We start from the raw sequence: 21,558 nt of genomic DNA, 5'->3' as shown, positions 1-21,558 counted from the left end.
TCACCTGAGGTCAGGAGTTTGAGACCAGCCTGGTCGACAAGGTGAAACCTCATCTGTACTAAAAATACAAAAATCAGCTGGGTGTGGTGGTGGGTGCCTGTAATCCTAGCTACTTGGGAGGCTGAGGCAGGAGAATCACTTCCACCTGGGAGGTGGAGGTTGCAGTGAGCCCAGATCGTGCCATTGCACTGCAGCCTGGGAGACAAGAGCAAAACTCTGTCTCAAAAAATAAAAAGAAAATTTTTGGACACACACACACAGACATTAAATTTAAAAATAAAAGAATCAGCAACAAAAAGTAAGGATGCAGCCAGAGCAGTGCAGCCGTGCGGCAGGGTGAGCACCCCCCCTCCACTGCCAACACACAGGAAGGACTCCCATGCACACGCACCGCCCCAGCGCACCATGCAACGGCTTTCCCTGTGCTGCCTGGCACTCAGCTTCTCCACAAAGCCCTTCTCTGCTCACCTTGCAAAGACTTTGGGTGTTTTTCTGCTTTTTCTTGTTTTCCTTGCGGATGTTCCTGGCTCCACTCCTCTCTGACAATGTTGGCATTCTCAATGCCCTGTTCACATAATTTCCTCTGATTTAAAACCAAATGTCTCACTTCTAGAATGCAGGAGAAGAAAGAATCATTGAGTCAATCAATCCAAAATACTTATTGAATATCTACTATGGGCATTTCTTTTTTTCTTTCTTTTTGATTGGCAGTGACCAATACTACAGGCATTTCAGTTCCAGACTATACGAAAGTATCACAATAGAGTGAGTCACACACAGTTTTCCCAGTGCACATAAATTGTTTATACCATACTGTAGTCTATTAAGTGTGTGACAGCATTATATCTAAAAAAAAACAAAGTACATATCTTAGTTTAAAAAATGCTTTATTGGGCCAGGTACAGTGGCTCATGCCTGTCATCCCAGCACTTTAAGAGGCTGAACAGCGAGACTGCTTGAGCCTAAGAGTTTGAAGCTGCAGGGAGCTGTGACTGCACCACTGCATTCCAGCCTGGGTAACAGAGAGAGACTCTGTCTCTTAATAAAAGAGAGAAAAAGAAAGAAAGGAAGGAAGGAAGGGAAGGAGGGAGAGAAGGAAGGAGGGAAAAGAGAGAGAGAAAATACTTTATTGCTAAAAGACATTACAGGCTGGGCACAGTGGCTTCTGCCTGTAATCCCTGTACTGTGGGAGGCTGAGGTGAGAGGATCACTTGAGGCCAGGAGTCCAAGACAAGCCTAGGCAACATAGTGAAAGCTTGTTTCTACAAAAAAGAAAAAATAGCTGGGCATGGTGGCATGCAGCTGTAATTCCAGCTGCTTGGGAGGCTGAGGTGGGAGGGCTGCCTGAGTATAGGAGGTCGAAGCTGCAGTGAGCCATGATCACGCTACTGCACTGCTGCCTGGGGAACACAGCAAGACCCTATCTCAACAAAAAAAAAATATGTTAACAAACATCTGAGCCTTCGGGTAATGATCTTTTTGTTGTGGGGATCTTGCCTCGATGTTGACGGCTGCTCGGTGATTAGGGTGGTGGGTGCTGAGGGCTGGGTTCACCTCACCATGAAGCTGGCTGTATTGATCGACTCTTCCTTTCATGAAAGGTTTCCCTGTAGCATGTGAGGTTGTTTCACAGTATTTTGCCCGCAGTAGAACTGCTTTCAAAATTGGAGTCAATTCTCTCAAACTCTGCTTCTCCTTTATCAACTAAATTTGTGTACTATTCCAAATCCTCTGTTGTCATTTCAACAATGTTCACAGCCTCTTCATCAGAAGTAGATTCTATCTCATCTTAATAAACCACTTTCTTTCCTCATCCATAAGAAATGCCTCACCTGTTTAAATTTGATGAGACTGCAGCAATTCAGTCACATCCTCAGGCTCCACTTCTAATTCTAGCTCTCTTGCTCTTTCCACCACATCTGCCGTGACTTGCTCCACTGAAGTCTTGAACCCCTCAGAACCATCCATGAAGGTTGGAATCAACTTTTTCCAATTCTTATTAATGTTGATATTTTTACCTCCTCCCATGAGTCACAGATATTTTAAAAGCATCTAGAATGGTGAATCCTTCCCAGAAGGTTTTGTTGTTGTTGTTTGAGATGAAGTCTCACTCTGTCACCCAGATTGGAGTGCAACGGCACGATCTCAGCTCACTGCAACTTCTGCCCCTGGGTTCAAGTAATTCTCTTTCCTCAGCCTCCCAGCAGCTGGGATTACAGGTGCCTGCCACCACACCTGGCTAGTTTTTGTATTTTTAGTAGAGTCGGGGTTTTGCCATGTTGTCCAGGCTGTTCTCAAACTCCTGGCCTCAGGTGATCCACTCGCCTCAGCCTCCCAAAGTGCTAGGATTACAGGCATGAACCACCGTGCCTGGGCCTTCCAGAAGGTTTTCAATGTACTTTGCACATATCAATCAAAAGAATCACTATCTATGGCAGCTATGGCCTTATGAAATGTGTTTTTTAAATAAGACTTGAAAGTCAAAATTACTCCTTGATCCACAGACTGCAGCATGGATGTTGAAACAAAAGTCATCCCTTTGTACACCTCTATCAGAGCCCTTAGGTGACCAGGTGCATTATTGATGAGCAGTCATATTGGAAAGGAGTCTTTTTTCTAAGCAGGTCTCAATAGTTGGCTTTAAATATTCAGTAAACCATGCTGTAAACAGACGTGCTGTCACTCAGGCTTTGTTGTTACATCTACAGAACTCAGGCAGAGTAGATTTAGCACTATTCTTAAGGGCTCTAGGGTTGTGGGAATGGTCAATGAGCACTGGTCTCTACTTTAAGTCATCAGCTACACTGCCCCTAACAAGAGAGTCAGCCTGTCCTTTGAAGCCAGGCATTGACTTCTCCTCTCTAGCTATGGAAGTCCTAGACGGCAGCTTCTTCCAACAGAAGGCTGTCTCATCTACTCTGAAAATCTGTGGCTTAGTGTCGTCACCTTCATCAGTGACCGTAGCTAAATCTCCGAAATAACTTGCTGCTTCACCTTACACTTTTCTGTTCTGGAGATGGCTTCTTTCCTTAAACCTCATCAACCAGTCCCTGCTAGCTTCAGACTTTTCTTTTGCAGTGTCCTCACCTCTCTCAGCCTTCATAGAACTGAAGAAAGTTAAGGCCTTGCTCTGCATTAGGCTTCAGCCAATACTGTGGCTAGTTAGATTTCTAGCCAGACCATTAAAACTTCCTCTGTATCAGCTATAAGACTGTTACACTTTCTTATCATTGCTGGGTTCACTGGAGCAGCATGTTTAACTTCCTTCTAGAACTTTTCCCTTGCATTCTCAACTTGGCTAACTGGCACAAGAGGCCTAGCTTTCAGCCTACCTAGGCTTTTGATGTGGCTTCCTCACTAAGCTTAATCATTTTAGCTTTTGACTTAAAGGGAGAGATGTGCGATGCTTCCGTTCACTTGAACACTTTGGAGGTCATTGTAGAGTTATTAATTGGCCTAATTTCGGTATTGTTGTGCCTCAGGGAATAGGGAGGCCTGAGGACAGGGAGAGACAGGAGAATGGCTGGTCACCAGAGCCCTGTGTTCTGGAGTCAGAACACACACAGCATTTATCAGTTAAGTTCACCGTTTCACACGCGTGCAGTTTGTGACACCTCCAAACATTTGCAATAGTGACATCAAAGATCACAGATCATAGATCACTAAAGCAAATATAATGTTTGAAAAACCCACAAGAATTAATTACCGAAATGTGACAGAGTCACAAAGTGAGCAGACAAGGTTGAAAAAACGGCGCCAATAGACTTGCTTGACACAGGGTTGCCACCAATCTGGAAAAACATGATCTCTGTGAAGCCCAATAAAGCAAAGCACAATAAACCAAGGTAGAGCTGTAGTGACAGTCACCTTCCTCTGAAGAAGATGAAGCAGTAGATAAGGTCCCTATTCTCCTGGAGATGCTGCCTCCAAATTCCAGGAAACTCAAAAGAATAAGTACACGTCTGGGATAGGCACACGCGCTGAGGTTCTCAGACCTCAGCCAGCGGCATCCTCCAAATGCGAGCATTGAGCCCATGACATGCACTGCCTCACTGGCTCCTCACATTCCACTTTAAGGAGGGCAGGAGCATTCCCCACCTCACAGGTGAAGATATGACACTGAAGTAACTTTCCTGTGGTCAGAGAGCTTATCCTTAACAAGGCCAGGACTACACCCAGAGTGCCCTGTCCCCAGCTAGGGTGTCAGCTCCTCAATGCCCTTCATTTCTATCCCTAGAGGCCTCTCATGCACATGGCAGCCACCAAGAATGGGCAGGATAATGAATGAATGGAGGAAGTGAATTAACAAATGGAGATGAAAGATGCTACAAGAAAGAAGTAGAAAAAAAAAAGAGGTGAAATTGGATTCAGAGTTGAATGATAGATAACATTTTTGGAGAAAGGGATGAGGCTGAGAGCCATGGAGGAACGCCCACCCGGCTGGAGGCAGGTCTTACCACAAGGGAGATCCACATGTCTTCAGGGACCAGGAGGTTGGCTGTAGTGTGAAGGGGCAGTGGCAGTAAGGAGGAGGCTTGGAAGCAGATTGTAAAATGCCTTCAAGGCCAGACTCAAAGTCTACACTTGGTTCCCTAAAGGCCCTGAGGCAGCCATGAACAGCTGCAGAGCAAGGCAGCACCAAGGCGGGAGGGAAGACAGAGAAAGGCAAGGCTACAGTGGCAGGAGAGAGGAGGGTGAACAAACCTGGGTGCAGGGAAAGCCAGAGGTCAGGAGGGAGAAGACAGCTGGGCAGAGAGCTCTCCTAAGAACAGGTGGAGGACACCTCCTGGGAACTGGGTGGAGGTGTTGAGAATTCAGGGCAAAGGAGGAGTTAAATATGACTGGGGGCTTTGAGAAGAATGCGGTCTTCAACCAGGCCTTAGAAATCAAGCAGATGAGCAGATTGAAGGGAAGAGAAATGCTGAGTGTCAGCTTGATTGGACTGAAGGAATGCAAAGTATTGATCCTGGGTATAATGGCGAGGGTGTTGCCAAAGGAGATTAATATTTGAGTCAGTGGTTTAGGAGAGGCAGATCCACCCTCAGTCTGGGTGGGCACCATTTAATCAGCTGCCAGCACTCAGCTAGAAGAAAGCAGGCAGAAGAACATGGAAGGAGCTGACTTCCTGACTCTTCCGGCTTTCCTATTTCTCCAGTGCTGGATGTTTCCTGCCCTCAAACATCAGACTCCAAGTTCTTCAGCTTTTGGACTCTTGGACCTATACCAGTGGCTTGCCAGAGGACACTCAGGCCTTCAGCCACAGGCTGAAGGCTGCACTGTAGGCTTCCCTATTTTTGACGTTTTGGGACTCAGACTTGCTTCCTGGCTCCTGAGCTTGCAGATGGCCTACTGTGGGACTTCATCTTGTGATCATGTGAGCCTATACTCCTTAATAAACTCCCTTTCATATAGATATCTATCCTATTAGTCCTTCCCTCTACAGAACCCTGACTAATATACTGAGTTGGGTTGGGATGTGTCCTTCAAGACCAGCAGGCTAAAATCTACCAAGTTCTGGCATGTGACCTACCACCAGGCATCCAGAAAGCATCCTACCCCCTTCATAACATGAGACAGAACTCTTACAGTGTTTCTGCACTTCCAAGAAACAAGAGTTTCTGTAAGAAATCTTTTTAAGGAGAAAAGGCAGGACTTAAGACAACATGTACACTACATTCACAGAAAAAATGTTAACAATGGCTATCTCTGGACAGGAATCATGAGGTTTTAATTTCTTCTTTCTGCTTGTCTATTTCTAAATTGTTTATAAAGTGAATTTGCACTGCTTTTTTAATGAGAAAAACTTCTTTAAATAAGAAGCAGAGATGCTAAGCTTGGGACAGGGTCCAAGAAGGAGCAGGTGCTGTCATTTCAGCGTTTCACAGTGCTAGGCATAGTGGCTCATACTTGCGATCCCAGTACTTTAGAAGTCCAAGGCAGGTAGGTTGCTTAAGACCAGGAGTTAGAGACCAGCCTGGGCAACATAGTAAGACCCAATCTCTACAAAAGATAAAATCTAAAAATTAACCAGGTGTAGTGGCACCTGTGGTCCCAGGCACCTACTCGGGAGGCTGTGGCAGGAGGAGTCACTTGAGCCCAGGAGTTGAAAACTGTAGTGAGCTGTGATCACATCATTGCTCTCCAACCTGGGCAACAGGTGAGACCTTAATCAATAAAAATACTCAGAACAAGAGGCTTGTGCACTCTCCTTGGAGGCCCTAGAACACCCTTCCTTCCTTCTTTTCTGGCCACCAAATTCCCTTTACCCATCTCTTTGCTAATACAGACCTTCCTCCAGGAATCCTTCCTGATACGCCCACCTCAGCACCCTACCCCAATGAGAGCCCACTGCAGGGCAGATACTGACCAGAAAGTCTGGCTCAGCAGCTCTGAATCAGGCCTGGAATCTACAGGTAAGCATCTGATGCAGGTGGTCCACAGCTCACACTTTGAGGACATAGGTCTTTCCTTTGGTCCAGGTGAGAAAAATTACCTCGAGTCCCATTTTCTCACCCTGGAAGCTTACAACTTGTAATGCAGGTACATACCAGTGTTTCTCAGTCAGGGGCGATTTTGACCCCCAGGGGACATCTGGCAATGTCTGAAGAACTCCGATTGTCACAACTGGCAGGCTACTACTGGCAGCTAGTAGAGGCCAGAGACACTGCAAAACACCCGGCGATCCACAGAACAGCCCCCACAGCAAGGAATTTATCTGGCGCAAAATGTCAATAGTGTCAAGAGTAAAAAACCCTGAATATAAATGAAAGATTAAAAATGAGAAGTTCCAAGCCTCCAAGGTCAGAAAGGCTCCTTGAGAATGTAGGCTGGAAAATCAGAGAAAGGCAAGGCTTTCCAGCCACACAAAACTGAGTATGATTACCCTCATCTGGAAGGCGCTGACAACAATAATAGTACTGCACATCATGAGAATCATTGATTCTAATATGTACATCCATTTTGCTTTTTTTTTGAGACAAGGTTTTGCTCTGTCACCCAGGCTGGTGTGCAGCCAAACAAACACAACTTACTGAAGCTTCGACCTCCCAGGCTTAAGCAATCCTCCCACCTCAGCCTTCCAAGTAGCTAGAATTACAGGTGCACATCACCATGCTGGGCTGATTCTTAAATTTTTTATAGAGACAGGGTCTTGCCATCTTACCCAGGCTGGTCTCAAACTCCTGCCTCAGGCTCCCAAAGTGCTAGAATTACAGGCATGAACCACTGTACCTGCTTTTATTTTTAACATCTCTAAGCATGAGGAGGCATCTTACAATTAATGCCATGCCATAGTTTAATAGGTAGCATTTAATTACAGTTCTTTTCTCTTTTTTTTGAGATGGAGTTTCACTCTTGTTACCCAGGCTGGAGTGCAATGGCGCGATCTCAGCTCACCGCAACCTCCGCCTCCTGGGTTCAGGCAATTCTCCTGCCTCAGCCTCCTGAGTAGCTGGGATTACAGGCACGTGCCACCATGCCCAGCTAATTTTTTGTATTTTTAGTAGAGACGGGGTTTCACCATGTTGACCAGGATGGTCTCGATCTCTTGACCTCGTGATCCACCCGCCTTGGCCTCCCAAAGTGCTGGGATTACAGGCGTGAGTCACTGTGCCCGGCCTGATTACAGTTCTTAAAAATTTTTTTTTTTTTTTTTTTTTTGAGACAGAGTCTCACTTTGTTGCCAGGCTGGAGTGCAATGGCACGATCTTGGCTCACTGCAACCTCTGCCTCCTGGGTTCAAGCAATTCTCCTGTCTCAGCCTCTGGAGCACCTGGGACTACAGGCGTGCACCACCATGCCCAGCTAATTTTTCTATTTTTAGTACAGATGGGGTTTCACCATGTTGGCCAGGGTGATCTTGATCTCTTGACCTCATGATGCACCTGCCTCAGCCTCCCAAAGTACTGGGATTACAGGTGTGAGCCACTGCACTCAGCCACAGTTCTTAACTTTTCTACAGACGATGCATAACTTCCTTATTGCCTGTACCCAGGTGGACTGCTCCCATCAACCTGCCTCTAGTATTCCAGAGAAGCAGGTACTAGTTGTTTTTCCTTTTCTACAGATGAGAAACGTATGTTCAGGAACATGCCCTGGTCAACAGCAAGTTCAAGATGGAAACAGGACTGAATTCCACTGTCTGGCTTCAAAGCCTGGATCTTTCCACCCCTCCTGGTCCTCTCCTTCAAGGGAGTTCAAAAGACTTTCTGACAATAGCCAGGCACAGTGGCTCACATCTGTGATCCCAGTACTTTTTTTTTTTTTGAGACGGAGTTTCGCTCTTGTTACCCAGGCTAGAGTGCAATGGCACAATCTCGGCTCACCGCAACCTCCGCCTCCTGGATTCAGGCAATTCTCCTGCCTCAGCCTCCCGAGCAGCTGGGACTACAAGCACGCGCCACCAGGCTCAGCTAATTTTTCTATTTTTAGTAGAGACGGGGTTTCACCTTGTTGACCAGGATGGTCTCGATCTCTTGACCTCGTGATCCACCCACCTCGGCCTCCCAAAGTGCTGGGATTATAGGCATAAGCCATAGCACCCGGCCGATCCCAGTACTTTAAGAAGCCAAGGTGGGTGGATCATATGAGGTCAGGAGTTCGAAACTAGCCTGGCCAACATGGCAAACCCCCCCCCAACTCTACTAAAAATACAAAAATTAGCTGGGTGTGGTGGCACATGGCTGTAGTCCCAGCTGCTCGGGAGGCTGAGGCAGGAGAATCACTTGAAGCGGGGAGACAGAGGTTGCAGTGAGACAAGATTACATCATTGCACTCCAGCCTGGATGACAGAGTGATACTTTGTCTCAAAAAAAAAAAAAAAAAACAAACAACTAAGGTTGATATAATATTTATACAAGTGAGTCTGGAAAGGTCTGCATGAAAATGTTAAGACGACTGTCTTGGGGTGGTAGGATTTTTAAGTTTTCTCTTTTGTTTCTTGGTATCCTCTAATTTTTTTTTTTTTTTTTTTTTTTTTTTAGTAAACATTATGCTAGTCCCGACTGGTGGCGGGTGCCCGAGTCAGAGCTGCCCTAAAATAAAAGGGCCCAAAAGGTGGAGTTGCAGGAACACTGCCCACCACACCATCACTGCCCAGGGTGGCCCTTCCTATCACCACAGCATGACCTGGTGGAAATGCCCTGCCACAGATCCAGAAACCCGTGTGTGCACATGCCAATTAGAGGAAGGAAACCAGGAGACACTGGCTTTTATGCTGTTACTAGTGAGTAAGCCCCAGGCTTCCAGAACCATTTCAAATAAAACCAGAGCACCTGACTTATGAAAAGCTCCCACGTTGTCTGTGAGACCAGCAGTCTTCAATCGGTAATATCTAGCTTTTCTTGACACCTTGTCCTTAATGTTCCAAAGGCTCAAGGTGATTTTGTGGAAATTTATTTTCTTTAATAATTCCTTTGTCACACTGATATTAAAAGTCTGCTCCCATGACACCCAGGCTTTGTCACCTTCATGCCACGGCTTCACGGTCTGTGTAAAACAACATTCAGAGACGTCAACTGGGGAAAGACATGAGAAGGTCATGGCAAACAGAGCTAGCCCCAGCCCCAGCCCCAGCCCAGGCCCTCAGCGGCAGCACTGCCTAACTTTGGTGCCTGGTCACTCTCCAGGCTCTGAGCTCAGGGGAAATGGGGCATTGTGTATTGGGTCCCATTAGACTTCTGTGTTCCTCGGGAAAAATAAAATCGAAGTAATTGTCAGTAAATATCCTCCTTGATTGCTTCCAAGCAATGACCCAGAGCAAAACCACTGGCAGGAGTGTGTGTGTGCAGGTAGTGTGTACGCGTGCACACACTCACATGCATGCATACACACAGAAAAAAAGAAACCTCAAGAACTACAAAAACTTTTGAAACACCTTGGAAATTACTGGGCAAAATAGCTAAATAAAAAATAGGCCAGGCATGGTGGCTCACGCCTGTAATGCCTGCAATTAGGGAGGCCAACGCAGGCGAATCACTTGAGGTCAAGAGTTCAAAACCAGCCTGGCCAACATAGTGAAATTCTGTCTCACCTAAAAATACAAAAACTAGCTGGGCATGGTGGCTCATGCCCGTAATTCGAGTTACTTGGGTGGCTGAGGCATGAGAATTTCCGGAACTGGGAGGCTGAGGTTGCAGTGAGCAAAGATCGTGCCACTGCACTCCAGCCTGGGCAACAGAGCAAGACTCCGACTAAAAAAAAAAAAAAAAAAAAAAAAAAAAAGTCAGCAATTGGAATGATCAGGTGAGTGCAGATTCCTCTTAGGAGGTGGGGCCCAGGATCTTCCAATTCTAGCCAACTAGAGGTGGGGCTGAGGTCACATATCCATGAGGCGGCACACTCTTCATAATGGGCATTAGCCCACACACAAGGCTACACACACTCACACACGCACCTTTACTCCTGACTCCAGGAACACTTTGGCCACCATTGGAAATAGCAATATGTCAACTTTTTTAGGTTCTCCATCATCCGGCAGAAGGAAATACTCAATGTGGTAAAAATGATGCATCTTTGCAACAGAGCTGTCCATTTTAGGGTGTTTCTTATATTTTTCAATCAAACTTGCATATTTTCCCTTATGACCTAGAAGATACAGATTGAAGAAGTCTTGTTTTAACCTCATATGGAAAAGCAGGCCCGTCTCCCCAGTTCTCTGGAACTTGATGCTGCAAGAGCCTGCACACCCCACACTGCCTGCCTGGCTTGGGGAAGGAGGTACAGGTCCAGTGCTCCTAGCCAGCAGAGTAGCAGGACCTGGACTGGGCACCCAAGTGCAAAATTTAAGTGCATGGTTTTGACAGTGAGTGTCTCAGTTGGAGGCTGAGTGTTGGTTAGTAGGCCTAGGGCTAAAAGGGTGATAGAGTTAAAGTGAAATCAGATGGCCAGGCCAGATGTTATTAGGAGAGAGAGCTTACTTGCCTTACCCTAGCTCCTCCTGGCCCTAAGAAGCAGGTAAAAGAAGAAAAACCACAGAACCATGTAATTTGTGCCATAATAGCAGTGGGAACAAGGTTGTGAAGAACAAAGGTGGAGGAGCAAACTCTGCCTGGGGAGGGTGGGGTGGGCCTCCCAGGGGGCCTTAGCAGAGTCTTAGAGGAGCAAAGCTGGCAGATATTCCAGACAGAGAAAACAGCTTAGCAAAAACATAATTACCCAATGTGGGGTGCATAAGGTGACAGGATGTGGAAGATACAGCTGGGCTTCTGCCAGAGGCCAGAGCCCAAGGAGCACTCCCCACACCCCTGGTTGCTTACACTCCAGCTTAAACTCCACACTCTAGGCTGGGGCTTTTTCACATCCTAAGAAGGTGTGTTAGGAGCTCCATAAACATTTAATCCAAATATCATTCTATAACAACAGGACTATACTTTAAGCTGTAGCTTTTAAAGTCTGAGTTTTTAACCCCAGGAGTCTGCTGCAGCATTAATTTTCTGCTACCAGAATAGTTAGCATTTGTGCAGAGACTGGGGTCAAGCTTCTCCTTCCAGTCTCTGGTAGCATTAGACCTTTTCTGATTCAATCCCAGGTGGCCAGCAAGTGAACAGAGCCTCTCTTTTTCTGAAGACAGGAAGGCAAATTATTCAGCCCTTTTAAAGGGCAAGTTGACAATATCTATGAAAAACTATAAACTCATGCCTTCAACCCAGCAAATTCACTTACTGGAAAATAAACAATTTGTATAAAGAAATGTTTATTTACCCAGCCATAAATACTCAGGAATCAAAGGAAAAAAGCAATGAAACTAGAATTTCATATCCAGCCAGAGGTATGTCAAAGTATTGCCGTGATGATGAAAAATACTCTTATGTACACAAGATCTCATGAAGTTTTGCCCCACAGAGATCCATTTTATAAGTGCCTTTGGAGGACAACCAAAAAAGAAAAAACACTTAGAAAATGCTGCAAATGAGATGAGGGCTAAAGAAGATAACTGCCAATTTTCTTTTAGTTGATATTTGCCGGATGTCTTTTTCCAGGCTCTTTTGCTTCATAGCAATAAACCCAGGAGTAAAGGCATCATTTTAGATAGGAATGGAGGAACGGTCACCACAAAATGACAAAAAGTTCAATTCACCAAGAAGATGGAGCAGTTCAAAACATGCTATACACCTAACCAGATGGCCTCCAAAATATCTGAAGCAACCATCAACAGAATACCAGGAGAAGCTGAAATCATCATGGTGGGCTAGTTCAAGCAGGCAGATGAAAACAAAACAAAACAAAGCTAAGGTCTATTAAGAGGTGAAGTACTACTCGTCTCCACCCCCCATGTTGGGCTGAAACCACGTTAGTGTTTTGGCCAGTAACATGCTAGCAGGTGGGAGACACTCAAAGACTTGAGGAGTGTTTGTGGGGATGAGTTTGCCCTCTTGTGTGTCTCTGTGTTTCTAGAACAAGAAGGTGTCTAGGCTAGCCCACTCGTCCAGGAGGAGTAGCGGCCTGAAGCAGAGCTGAGCCGTCACAGAATGCAGCCTAGACCAGCAACCAGGACATCCAGGAGAACCTAGGGTTCCTGTCTGCAGCCACTGAACTTGGAGCTTGGGAGCTTGTTTAGGTTTGCTGCACTACATTTTTGTGGCAATAACTAACTGATACACCTTTACACTCAGATGTTGATTCAACAGATTAATTTTTTTTGGAGATGGAGTTTCACTCTTGTTGCCTAGGCTGGAGTGCAATGGTGCGATCTCAGCTCACTGCAACCTCTACCTCCCGGGTTCCAGCGATTCTCCTGCCTCAGTCTCCAGGAAGATGTATTTTAAACAAGGTATTAGGTGATGCACAAGAGCTTATGGGGATCAATGCCTTAACCACTCCATGTTTTTCCCCCCTCTGTAAAAAGCAGACAGAACATCACCTGCTTCTTAAGTTTGTTGACAGGATTAAGCATGTGAAGCTCATGCAACCACAGTTGAGCCCCCTAAAATTGCTATTTCTTTTCAACCTCTGCTCCTGGCTGGCACTGGCCAGCCCGTTTGGGGGTGGGGCAGGTGAAGAGAGGTTGTGGGGCATATGCTCCCTCAACTCCTGCAGAAAGTTAATTCGTGCACCCCCTTTTTCAGAGGGTGTTAGAGTTCTGCTCTAGCACCTACCCATATTCACAGGAAAGGCCAGTGAGATGGAGAATTTGCAGGGGACCACGTGGGGCACGTCGGAGCTGAAGGTGCTGGCAGGCTCAGAGGAGGAAGAAATGCTGCTGCATTGGCGGTCAGAGTCGGACTCTTGGGCCCTGGCCTGGGCCTTCAGATGTTCCTCCACGTCACACTCACTCGTGAACTGGTAAAAGCTGGTGATGGAGCTGATGGGCTCTATGCTTGCAGGGTCCTCCTCCCATTCCCACGCATGCAGCGACATGCTGCACAGCGCACCACTGGGCGCCGGCGCTCCTGGCAGGGAGAAAGTGAAGGCTGTCCCCACCTGTATTCCAGGGCTGCTCCAGGAGGTCAGCCCAGCCTCCTGCAGGAGCACCCACCCTTCTCTTCCCCGCTTGCCCGCCTGCTCCTGGTGAATGCTGGGGCTCCATCACTGCCTGGCACACAGTCGTTACTCGACGGACTTAGAGAATGAATGGATGAAGGAACCACAGAGAAGGGTGGCTAGCAATAAGCCCGACGACGAGCAACCCTATCTCCTTCGCCTAACCAGGAGTCAGTCGCCGGGCTTCCGGAATGCCTGTCCCAGGTGAGCAGCTCCCGGGAGCCACCTGGCGGGAGAGGGGGCGTCTGCTGCACCAAAGCACAGGATGCGTTTGCTATTTGGGGAGAGGCAAACCCGGCCAGGGGCAGCACATGCGGGAGCCTGGGGAGGTCGAGGAGACTGAGTCCTGCCCCCCAGACAGAACATGAACGTGCACTGGGTGCTGGGCTCGGGGCATCAGCTCAGGGCCCACGGAGGCGGAACGCCGGGCTAACGCCGAGGAGAGAGAGCGCGTCGAGGCTAGGCGGGAAGGGTCCCGGGCTGCGGCGGCCGAGGTGGGGCAGGGGTAGGGGTTCCCCTCCAGGTACCGGCGGTACCTGCAAACCGATGCGCAGGGCGGCAGCGGGGACTCGGACCGCGGTGGCAACTCCCGTACCAGATCCACAGCCACTTGGGCGAAGAAACTCCAAGACAGCGAGGACCTTCGGCGACTGCAGTGAGGGCCGCGGGCCCTCAGCTACTCAGGGCTGTTGCTAGGAGACGCACGGGCTTTCGGCGTGGGGGCGGGGCTTTCCTCAGCCGCTGCGCACCAAGTCTGTCAAATGGCTACAGCCACGTTCAGATACCAGCTGCCTTCATTTATTCATTCATTCATTTACTCTTTAAGGCGTTTCTACTGTGGACGTCAGCACCTACTATAAGCCTGGCCCTTGCCCTTATGACGGCGAAGAGGAGTTGATGGCTCCTCCCTCCCTCTCCCTCAGCTCCCACCTCCCATTCCTTAATAAAAGCAAGGCAGCTGTGGGCTTTGCACACTCAGCCCTCCCCACGATCTCTCTCATTAGATTCTCTGCTTCTGTCGCTGATGTCCTTAATAGCATGCGAATTCTGTTTAGTGATCACGAGCCCCGATCAGAGATAAGAAAACAGGCTTAGAGAGGTGAAGCGATTCCCTGAGAGGTCACACAGCAAGTAGGAGCGGCACAGGATTGAAATCCGGACTGCCTGACTCCAGAGCCTCTGCTAGTCTGCTAAACCACCCAAGCTGAGAGCCCTGACTGTGGCTCCTGATGTAGAAGATTTCAGCACAGCAAGCAGCTGGGGTGGAGGGCTGGGGTAGGCTTCATGGAGGAGGTGAGCAAAGCCCAATCTGGCGGGTGGCCAGGTGGCGAAAGCAAGAGAAGGCATTCCAAGTAGAGGAACAGCATATGCAAAGGCCCATATAGATGAAAGGGCCTGGCAAGTTCAGGAAGGGATGGTGAGGCTGCAGCATTGTGTAGGACCCATGGTATATAACCCCAAAGGGTAGGAAGGGCACAGAACTATGGGCAATGGGGAACCAAGGCAGGCCTTCTGTTGAAGGAGAGTACCCCTCTTTGGCAGCCAGTTTGTTCAAGAGAATGGGAACTGAGGCTACGCACACGCTTGGCTATTAAGAACACTTTAGCTCTGAGTTGAGCTATGACCTACTTTGTGTCAAAGAGCAACACTGTGGCAGAACTGGGGCCCAAGTCCTGAGCCTCCCAGTGCATGCCTCCCCAGACAGCTCTTGGGGCATGGGACAGCCCCTTTAATACTGGGTTCTCCAGTACTCCTTGGGTTCAATCAGTCTAAAAAACTGGGCCTCAAGTACAGCTGTGAGGGAAAACATCAAATGGCAGTGAGCCCTGTGAGAAGGGCGTTCAAACTATCAGCACAGAGAGACACAATCATGCTGTCCACAGTCCACCTGCAGCAGCCTGGAGACTATTGTTTGCTTGCCAGGAAATGCTCAGGAGACACATGAAGGGCTGGAAGAATACAAAGCTACTCAGATACACCAGCCCCCAAAAGGCCCCTTTAACAAGGGCAGTTCAACACCACCACCAACCTTGGACAGGCCTTGGGCTCCCCAGGTCCTACCTGTTGGCCTGAGGCTGGTTTCCCTTCAAACGCTTCTTGATCACATCACCACCTAGGGTAGCAGCCCATCTCTCCCTGAGCTCAGGAGTGAGAGGCCAGCAAGCAGTCTTGGACCAAAGACCAATGTGCCATCCTGGATGTACATTGAAAACATCTACATGTCAAAAATACAATTCTGAGGCTTCATTAAAGATCTGTGGAAGTGACTCTCTAAGGGTGGGCTTAGGAACAAGTGGCAGATTATATTTTCCAAAGACAGCCACCTCAGAAGATCCCCCACAACATAATCTTCCTGCAGTGTGATGTTGACATTCCTCTCACCCGGGGGAGTGGGGTGGTCTAGTCCCCTCCCCTGGAAACTGGGCAGACCTTGTGACTGCCTCAGTCAAAAGAGAACAGAGGAAATGACACTATGTGATTTCATACAGGTCATACAAATTCCATCTACCTCTGCCCTGTTCTTTTGAGGTATGGTATTCATGTTAGGAATCCAGCCACCATGTTGTGAGGAAGCCCTAACAGCCATGTTAAATGGCCACATAAAGCTGTTGTTAACTGACAGTTCCCAGCCAATTTGCCAGCCTCAACTCCCAGACATGTGAGAGTGCAAGACTTCAAATGATCCCAGCCCCCAACCTTTGAGCCACCCTGGCTAACACTGAGGAACAGAAACAAGCTGTCTCCATCAAGAGAAACTGCAGATTTATAAGCAAAGCAAATATTGCTCTCATAAACCACTAAGTTTTGGGGTGATTTGTTGTGCAATAAATAATAGGTACAGAAGCCATATTTTTAAATTGCCACCAAGATTCCGTTGCACAACCAGAATATGGAACCACTGCCCTGAGGAAGATGGTGTCTGGGTCAAGACCCAGGGCATCACAGGATGAAGTGAGGGTCTCAGGTGTGAGAGAATGGTGGGTCCACAACCCTACCTCAATGAAGATGACTTCAGGGCTGGCAGATCAGAAGCAAAGGAAAGATGGATGTAGCTGATTCCCAGTATGTCTCCAGCTGCCAGAGTCTTGGGATAACTTCAGGAAGGCCTCTGTATAACCTGTGGGAGCTCAGGGACAAAGGAAAGGAAAGGGGGCTTCTGTTTCAGTTATCTGTTACTAAGTAAAAACCAACCCCAAACTTAATGGCATCAAACAACAAACACTTGTTTTTTCTTACCACTCTATGCATCAGCTGGGTAGTTCTCTGCTGGCCTCACCTGGGTTCACTCCCTGCACTGTGCTCAGCTGGAGGACCAACATGTCTGGAAGGTGCCAGAAGGCCTCACTTGAATGTCTGGCAGTTGCTGCTGGCTCTTGGTGAGCCCCTTGGTTCCCCTCCATGGGCTCCCCCACCCCCAATGGTAGACCAGCTTCCTTCTATGTGGTGCCTTATCTCCTCAGAGCCTGGACTGGCTTCCTCAGATGGCATTCTCAGAGCAGGGATCCCAGAGGGCACAGAAGAAGCTGCAAGGCCTCTTGGGACTTAGGGGTGGAACCAGCACCATGTCACCCTGCTACATGCCGTTAACCAAAGCAAGTGATGAAGCTGGCCCCACTTCAAGGGGATGAAGACATGGACTGCACCTCTGATAAGCAGAGGGACAAGCATCCAGGGGCGGGAGGTGTTCAAGGTCACTGAACAATCCATCCCTGCTTCCTTCCTCTGCTGGGTGGGGTGTCCCTGAGCTCCCACAGGTTATACAGAGGCCTTCCTGAAGTTATCCCAAGACTCTGGCAGCTGGAGACATACTGGGAATCAGCTACATCCATCTTCTTCTTGCCCCTTCCCCATTTTTATCAGCTTTATTGAAGCAAGTTTTATTTCATAAAATCCATCCATTTCAAGGACAGAAGTCAATGATTTTCAGTAACTTTAATGAGTGGTGTAATCATCATCATAAGTTTGTTGTAGAACATTTTCATCCCCCTAATAAAACTTCATGAACATTTATAATTGATCTCTGTTCCAACTCCCAGTCCTAGGCAACCACAAATCATTCTGTCTCTAAAAATTTGCCTTTTCTAGATATTTCTTGTAAATCGAGTCAGACCATATGTATTCTGGCTTTGTGACTGGCTTCTTTCACTTAGCAATATGTTTTTGAGGTTTATTTATGTTGAGGCATGTGTCAGTATTTCATTCCTTTTCATGGTTGAATAATATTCTGTTTTATGAACAGACCACGGTTTGCCTATCCCTTCATCAGTTAATGGGCATTTAGCTTGGGCATTTATACATTTATAAACAATGTTGCTCTGAACATTCCCATGTGAGTCATTGTATGGATGTGTTTTCATCTCTCTTGGGTCGAAGTCTAGGGGTGGAATAGTTGGGTCATATGGCCATTTTGTGATGAACTTCTTGAGAAACCGCCAAACTGTCTTCCACAGTGGCCGCATCACTTTATGTTCCCATCCACAACGTGAAGTTTCCTGTTTCTTCCAATTCTTGACTTATTGTCTGTTTCATTCACTACAGCTATTCTCATGGGTATGATATAGTATTTCATCATAATTTTCAAGTATATTTCCCTAACAATTAAGAATACTGAGATTGTTTTATGTGTATGTTGGTCATCCATACAACTTCTTTGGTGAATTGTCTGTTTGTATCTTCCACCCACTTTTTGATTGAATCATTTGTCTTTTTGCTGCCGAGTTGTAAGAGTTCATTGCAAATTCTGAATGTAAGTCCTTTACTGGGCGTATGTTTTATAAATATTTTCTCCTGGTCTCTTAATAGTATCTCTTGAAGTGAAAATGTTTTGAACTTTCATGAAGGTCCAATTCACCACTCCACTTTTTTCTTTTTCATGCATTTGGGGTTGTATCTAAGAAATATGTTTGCCTAAGAGCAGGCCTATTTTTAATAGAAGTAAAGCTTGTTGTCTGAACACTAAGCAAATCCACTAACCAAGATTCCTAAAAACCCAAAAGCTTTATGGCACTGAAAATAATGGCCCAGGAACATTCCCAGACAGTTCTAGGCTCTGGATAGAATAACACAACTTTCCAAAAAATGGTCTGACAATATCGCAAGCTTATAAAATATGTATACTCCTTGGTCCAGTAATAAGTCACTCAAGATACGGAGCAAATTGTTCACAGTATTGTTTTTGTGGAGAAAAGATGAAAACCACCTTGGTGGGCATCTGTGAGGAATGACAAAGCACCTTATAGTCCATCCTGAGGGAGCATAGGGCAGCCTCTGGAGCAGTGTCTGCAAAGAAACCACAGCCACGCTGTTTACAAAGCTCAGTTCCTGCACAAAGAAAGATCCCAATGGCGGCCTTTCCACTGTGCTTTTCATATGTTTTTCATGTCAAGTTTAATGAGCTGCAATTTGCACACTGTAAAATTCAGATCTACACAGTCGTGCAACCACCACACTATGAAGATACAGAGTATTTCCATCACTCCAGTAAGTCCTTTCATGACCCAATACATGGAAAAGTCTGGAAATAAATACATCAGAAATACACAGTGGTCCCCTTTAGGTGGCAGAATAGTGGATGATTTTTGCTTTTGAGCATTTTCCCGGACCTTTAAAAGACACTTTAAACAATGTCTATTTGACATGGCTCAAACAATACTGAACTGACTTCAGAAAATCATTTCTTTGCCATAGCCCTGATTCTCCCCGACACAGACACACGCCCATCCCCCCAGCTCATACAAAAGAACTCAAGGAGACCTCTGCATTTGCTCACTTTGAACCTTAAACAAAAACCTTGTGGATGCAACCAGAATTATTTCAGAGGCGCCTGGTAACACTGCGGGGCAGACAGACAGGCCTGACAGCATACCATTATCAACCCTTACTTCCCTGAGCTGTAGGGGAGCGGAGGCTGGCAACGGCTCCCAGCAAGACATTTAAAAGCTTTGTTTTCAATATTGACTGGCCCAGGAAAACTACTGTTGAAAGGATTCCTTCACCAGCTGCAGGGATTGGGGGCAGGGAGGGTGTTGCCCTCTTGCCTGTGCTACCAGCTCTCAGCACTGACATGAAATAAAATGAGTTTTTTTGTCTTTTTGGCTTTTGTTTTTTTTGCGACAGAGTTTTGCTCTTGTTGCCCAGGTTGGAGTGCAATGGCATGATCTCGGCTCACTGAAACCTCTGCCTTCTGGGTTCAAGTGATTCTCCTCCCTCGCCTCCTGAGTAGCTGGGATTATGGGCACCTGCCACCATTCCCAGTTAAATTTTTGTATTTTTAGTAGAGATGGGGTTTCGCCACGTTGGTCAGACTGCTCTCAAACTCCTGAGCTCAGGCAATCCTCCTGCCTCCACCTCCCAAAATACTGGGATTACAGGCGTGAGGAGCCATCTCACCCGGCCAAGAAAAAGAAACACATGAGAGCATCTTATCAAAAGGGCAGTGTCTCCCCTCTGCAGAAAGAACCACTGAATTCACTTATAAACCCCTCCATCTTCTATGCACTCACATACACATGTCCTTGTAGAAAAGACTTAGTATTGTTTTGTGTGGTTTTGTTCTTGTTATGTAAGCATCAGTGTTGTGCACCATCAGCTGCGCCTTGCCATGTCCGCTCATCCTCGTTTGCTGAGTCCTAGCTGATCTGATGGACACCAGGTTGTCTCCTGTTTCTCACTGTAATAAACAATGATGCAGTGAACGTCCTGTGTGTGGTGGCTTTCTAAAGTAAAAAGAAGCCAAGAAGTGTAGGTGATGTAAAAATTGTGTCAAATTGCCATTACTTTTATAATTAAAAAACAAACCTAAAAGAGTATGTCCAAAATGATTGGGGAGAAGCCTCTAACTTTTTCCCAGCAGAGATATACTCCGGGCAAAGCCTTCAAGAACCTGTATGAATTTGCCAGATGGACAAAGTGCTGAATCTGGGATACTGTGACAGAGGAGACAGAGTGCTATTGCTTTTCAAACAGCAGGATTTTACATTTAAACTCAGAGTTATCCACAGGGCAAGATTCTCTCTCTGTTGTAGCTAGGAACAGCTGAAGAGTCTGCCTCTTGCTTCAACGTGGCTGGATACCATGGCTGGAAAACCGTTCTCAGTGCAGGTAGCAGGTGGACAATATCACAATATCACTGCACCCCTCTTGTGAAAAAGAAAGGGAACACAGTCTAGCACTCGTCTGTGAAGCAGGTTTTTCTTCATCTTCCAGAAATGTGTTCTAAAACGCCAGAAAAGAAACTTCAGCCAAACATCATCCTGTCAGCTTAGCCCCAACTCAGAGATGGAACTTGGATCCCATTGCTAAGTCACCATTTGCAGGCACAAATGTGGCAGGGCCAGAGACACCACTTTCCCGAAAGTCCTATACCCACCCTCAACAGGGACGGGGAGGGGGGTCAGGGAGCGACTGAGCAGTTAGCACAGGACTAGTCTTAGATTGGCTTCTCACCAGCGGGGTGCCCCTAACCTAGACCCCTAGCTTCTCCAAGCCTGTTTCCCTCTCTTTCCCAGTTACTGCGTGGGACTCTTTGCACGGTCTATGGTAGCACAAGAAGTGGATTCAGAAACCCGGTAACTGAATGTAAACGGAGGGGAAGATTTTCCACACCTATGGCTACAGCGTAGCCAGAGCAGGCTTGCCAGGCAACCCTCGAAAGGCCTTTCGGGGAGAGGGGGAAGAGTGATGCTTGGACGTGGGGGCACATGCCCAGCAACTGGACTAGGCCACCACCCCCAAGGCCTTCCTGGGCTTTGGATCCTGCGCCTACCTCTCTCCCAGGTCTGGGGCTAACTCTCCACGCCAAGCAGGCGGGGCGGAGGGAGGAAGGAGTTGAGAGCGGACAGCCGGGAGTGGGAGGAAAAGCACAGATGACAAGAATGTGCCTGGAGTAAGGAGAGGAGAGCGGAGAGTCACATGGAGACGCCAGATCCGGAGGTAGACCTGGCACTGGTGGCGCCGCGGGGATCCCGGGGGCTCCTAGACCCCCTGCCCCAGGTCCAAAGCAACTGGGGTAAACCAGACGTCCTGTGAGGCCAGCTCAGCTGCTGGACGCGGTCCCCGGAGCCGCTCCAACCAGACCGC

At 47.4% G+C, this 21,558-nt stretch overlaps 1 protein-coding gene across 7 annotated transcripts in view; it reads right to left on the bottom strand.

The window, feature by feature from the left end:
- Positions 1 to 21,558, bottom strand: part of CFAP92 (cilia and flagella associated protein 92 (putative)) — an 80,662-nt gene that overhangs the window by 58,423 nt on the left and 681 nt on the right. For 5 of the 7 annotated variants that reach the window (XR_013527540.1, XM_008982240.5, XM_017965134.4 and 2 more), the window contains exons 1-5: positions 14,016 to 14,161; positions 13,095 to 13,388; positions 10,394 to 10,584; positions 9,273 to 9,486; positions 469 to 609 (exon numbers count right to left, since the gene is read on the bottom strand). Coding sequence is in view for 6 of the 7 variants with exons in the window: in XM_008982240.5 (XP_008980488.4) it covers positions 469 to 609; positions 9,273 to 9,486; positions 10,394 to 10,584; positions 13,095 to 13,356 (808 nt within the window). In the remaining variant the exon portion in view is untranslated. Of the gene's footprint in view, positions 1 to 468; positions 610 to 9,272; positions 9,487 to 10,393; positions 10,585 to 13,094; positions 13,389 to 14,015; positions 14,162 to 21,558 lie in introns of those variants that run through there. The other 2 variants (XM_035273830.3, XM_035273831.3) reach the window with 2 other exon arrangements.

The sequence above is a fragment of the Callithrix jacchus genome, chromosome 15, assembly GCF_049354715.1.
Source record: "Callithrix jacchus isolate 240 chromosome 15, calJac240_pri, whole genome shotgun sequence".
NCBI lineage: Eukaryota > Metazoa > Chordata > Mammalia > Primates > Cebidae > Callithrix > Callithrix jacchus.
Note: the sequence above shows the minus strand (reverse complement) of the source record. Positions and strands in the feature narration are given on the sequence as shown.